This window comes from Trachymyrmex cornetzi, unplaced genomic scaffold (assembly GCF_001594075.2).
Source record: "Trachymyrmex cornetzi isolate Tcor2-1 unplaced genomic scaffold, Tcor1.1 scaffold279, whole genome shotgun sequence".
Classification (NCBI taxonomy): domain Eukaryota; kingdom Metazoa; phylum Arthropoda; class Insecta; order Hymenoptera; family Formicidae; genus Trachymyrmex; species Trachymyrmex cornetzi.
Genome location: NW_017297471.1, coordinates 410230 through 414460, shown reverse-complemented (window position 1 = coordinate 414460; position 4231 = coordinate 410230). Strand labels below are relative to the sequence as shown.

The following is a 4231-nucleotide window of genomic DNA, read 5'->3' as shown; positions in this document are numbered from 1 at the left end:
ATAGAGCTCTAAGAATTTTTTCAGAATTTTTTATCAACTTTTTAGTATTGCATTTTCTTATTTTTACCAACATGAGAAAATACGGTCTTAAAAAATTCTAAAAAAATTCTCAAAACTTTATGAGAAGAAAATAAACAATTTTTGTCTCTTACCGTTTTTCTGTAAAGTTGAATAGATTTTGAGTAAAAAAATTATTGAAAATCAATTTTCGGCAATTTTTAGCAATTAATATCTTGTTAACTATTGCAAAAATTGCAAAATTGTAGAGGATTTTTCTTCTCAGTTTAGTCCATTTTGCCTCTATGCAAAAGATTTTTCATTAATTATCAAACACCCTGTATAATTAGAGATAAAGCCAAGCTTAAATTTATATCAAACAAATATATTCCACATGAATATAAAATTTGCTTCTCATAATATGTCACACATAGTCGAAGATTGTAGTTAGTACGTTTGTGAAAATTCGACGGCAAACGGTCTCGTAAATAAAAATTTTTAGAACGAATGGTCTCGTTTTCCTCTCTCTCTCTCTACGACCGTGGAATTTGGGGTGGAACACTCGGTATGTACAATTCTGTCGGGCGATCAAACCGAAGAGCCGACAGCCGTGAGCGATCCACCTCTTTTAGTAGACAATCCCGGTGCGGAGCCGTAAATCAGGGGGTGAATTTCGAAAATTATAGGGCGCGAGGCTGGAAAGGGCTCGCGTTTAAGTGCCGCGGGTTGAATGCTAGCTAAAACTCTCGGCTCGCAACGCGCGAGAGAGCGCACGTTGGGGATAATAATTACGGACACCTGAAAGTCGAAATGACCCGTGCACGCGGCCCCGCCGTGTCTAGACGTAACAACCCTGAGAATAGCCGGATCGCCAACCCCGTGTCACGGAGCCTACCCTCGGAATTACCCTATCAAAAGCCCGCGGTTCTCTAATTCGTTATTACCGTCGCAGCAAGCTCGTTCATTCCCTCCCGATGACATTTCGGGGCTCGTGTTACGACCCGACCCGGAGAATCTAATTTCCGCGTAAACGCTCGCGAGCGTACACCAGCGTACACTCGCGTTGCTTTACGACCCATTGTGAAATCGCGATGCCTTGCACAAGACCCGCAGCATTGCAGTGGTTGGATCTTCCGGGTTCTTATTGATAGGTCTATCTTTAGACCACCTACTTAAGAGAATAATATTGAATTCACAAGTTCCCATGAAATAAATAGATATTTTCGCGATGCTTTGACTGCGACTACATCAAAGTAAAAATATATCTCGACGAAAAAAAAACAAAGAAAAGAGTGTATTCTACAAGGATGGCAGTAAAAGATTACATCTCTTTATGAGGGTAACGCGAGCACATTCTTCGCACGCACGGCTCGTTAAAGCCGCATGTATGAAAGACGCAAAGCTTCGCAAGTTCTCGAGCTTTGCTTCGCGAATCGTTATTCGTAAAAAGAAGAAACGAGAAGGGAAACGTTCCCCCGAGAGCGGTCTAAGAATTTCCACGATGCTTGTTCTTTACGAGCCATAAATATCCGATTCAAATTATCAGCTCATTAAGGCTCTACTTCGCGATAATTACTTCGGCGATCCGGTATCGACTAACGAAGAACTCACGCATAATTTGCTGACAAAATAATAAATGTTGCGTGCCGTGTTTTGTATCACGAGAGTCGATTATCGGCTTGATATCTTAATTGATTGCTCGAATGCAAAATAAGAATTAAATCTCGGATAAATTCGACCACCAACGTGGATGATCTTGACTTAATTTTTTTCCGTCAATATTAAGTGCGTATAGTGAAAGGCAAATTATTCATTAGTCAGCGTCGAATTGATCTTTTCCAAGTTAATAAATGTGTGTGCATTTCAAGAGTAGATTTTGCTTTCACTGTAAAAGTTAAGTAATAATTCTACTGAGATTGTAATAATAAATGACAGGTGAGAGAGAGAGAGAGAGAAGAGATAACGTACACTTGTCGAAAATTAGAAAGCGTAACCGGGTGTTCACGTTAGATCCCAATTATGATTTTAGACTCGCTTTAAACGATACATGAGACGATATGACTAATCAGCTTCTGCAAAAGTTTTTAATTAAATAATTCTAATTTACAAAAAAAATCATGTTAAAGTTGTTAAAACTTCAATGTTGTAAATTCAAATAAAAGAACTAGTTGCACAATGTACTTACAACATTGTACTATCCATTTTTCTCTGTAACAGTACTTTCCACGCTAAATATTAGTATGTGATAGAACACAGTACTTATAACCCATTCACAATAAAATGCATTTTTACAATTTTGACACTTACAACGTCTTACCGTGGCCCACATCATATTTTAAGATCATAAGAAATTTTGAGAAGTGCGTCAAGAAAATAAGATAATGCTTTGTTCAATATTTAAGATAACTATCGACTCTCCAACTTTGATTATCGCACCCTTGAGCTACCTTTCCTGTGGGCAATATCGAGGCTTAACAAGGTAGATTATAAGTTGATAGTTTAGCACCCGGAAAGACAGTCGAAATACAACATTTAATGGGCAATCGGTGTGTGCAGCCATTTACAAGCAGGCAGGCCAGGTCTAGCAGAACGCAATGACAGGCCACTTATGCGACTAGATGCGATTTTAATGCGTTATGCATTACTTAGCCCGCAGCTTTGCGCTTGAAATAATTTACGAGCCGCTCTCTCAAGACGAATGCATGCCTATTTGCTATCGCGCGTTAGATAATTAATTGTCAGCGGTAGCGCGTAGAACGTCAGGCCAATGCCTGAAGCGACATTGTGCAGTTTACTTTCAATTAATTTCTAAGATTGCACCAGGTATATACGTTAACTAACGTTGGGAATGTTAAAATAAACGAAGGATTTGATTGGCAAGGTATATTTTTTATTGCAGAATTAATTGGCTACTATATAAAATTTTGCACTGCTAGATTAGTTGATTAGCTGATTAAATAAGATGATAACAACGTACGATAAGCACTGAATAAGACTTGAATAATTTACGTAAGATAAATATCTTGCAGTAATGAAGTGAAACTCGCTACAAAGAACTATCGAGATCTCATAGGAATGTAAAATGCGACGGCATGGGCAGTGGAAACGAAGCAAAGATTTACGGCGTGCCTCAGTACGTGATATAATTGTTCCTTGCAATGCAGCTAATAATTTACGAAATACAATGAAGATATACAATAGAATATAAATAGTGTAAGCATTGACACAACTCTTTGTAAATAGATATTATAAACACAATTACTTACTAAACATTTTTTCGCCAGAGTACTCGAGCTCTTTCACAAAAATTTGATCGTGTTACGTGGAGAAAAAACACTTTTTTTTTAGACCAGAGTATATTGTTCATGTACATTGTGAAATAATTTCTCTGTAAAACACAAATCGTACTCTTGTAACATAAAGCAAGTAAGATACGAGACGATTTCCCATTTCTTCCACGGTCTTCTACAGTCTTAGACAGTCGCTACCGTCCAGGAAAATAATGACGTTTTTTACCAATTTACAATTTGATATTCACACCGTTAACTGTCTCATTTTACGTGTTTCTACGAGGATTGTGGCTCCCGTAACAGTGGGAAGTTCACGGACATTCGTGACGGGACATTCTTATGAAAATGCATGGCGCGGTTTCTTCATCGAGAAAAAGGAAAGGTCGCGACGTGCGTTTTGAAACGGTATTGACCGGCTACACTTTCGAAATTCGTTTTGACTGGTGGAATCGTAAAGCGTAGTTTTTACGAGACCGATAATAGGCGCGGGCGCCTACGAGTCTTCCCGTTTGCAGGAGGCTGAAAGAGAAGCTGTTCAGGCGCGCATCCGGGATGATGAGAAAAGAAGTCAAATCGGCTCGGCCACCCTGAACACTCGACACTCGAACACAACAGATCCGTATATATTTGCGCATACACAGTAAAAAAGAAAATGTTAATTTTAACATTTTTTACATATCCCAGGAGATCCACTCTAAATTTTAAGTTAAAGTAACTCATTCGTCTTGTGTTATTTATTAACGAACTAATAATGTTAAATAATTGACACAATACTTAACATTTATATTTGTTATTTTGACTTTAGGGATCATTTTAAACTAACATATAAAATAAATAGCGTACATATATAGAAGAGTAGTTGCAGTAACTCGTAAGAAAATGTTAATAAAACATTTTTGTTCGTATAATGTGAATGAAAAAATTCTTAGATGTTAAATTGACTT

At 37.7% G+C, this 4231-nt stretch overlaps 1 protein-coding gene across 2 annotated transcripts in view; it reads right to left on the bottom strand.

Moving 5' to 3' along the window:
- The window catches only part of LOC108762163 (protein Wnt-11b-1), a 23785-nt gene that overhangs the window by 14191 nt on the left and 5363 nt on the right, over positions 1 to 4231 (bottom strand). Inside the window, exon 1 of one of the 2 annotated variants that reach the window (XM_018509026.1) lies at positions 2183 to 2223. The exons of the other annotated variant lie outside the window; for it this stretch is intronic. Coding sequence (XP_018364528.1) covers positions 2183 to 2199 — 17 coding nt within the window. The 5' untranslated portion in view covers positions 2200 to 2223. Of the gene's footprint in view, positions 1 to 2182; positions 2224 to 4231 lie in introns of those variants that run through there. 2 annotated transcript variants of the gene reach the window in all.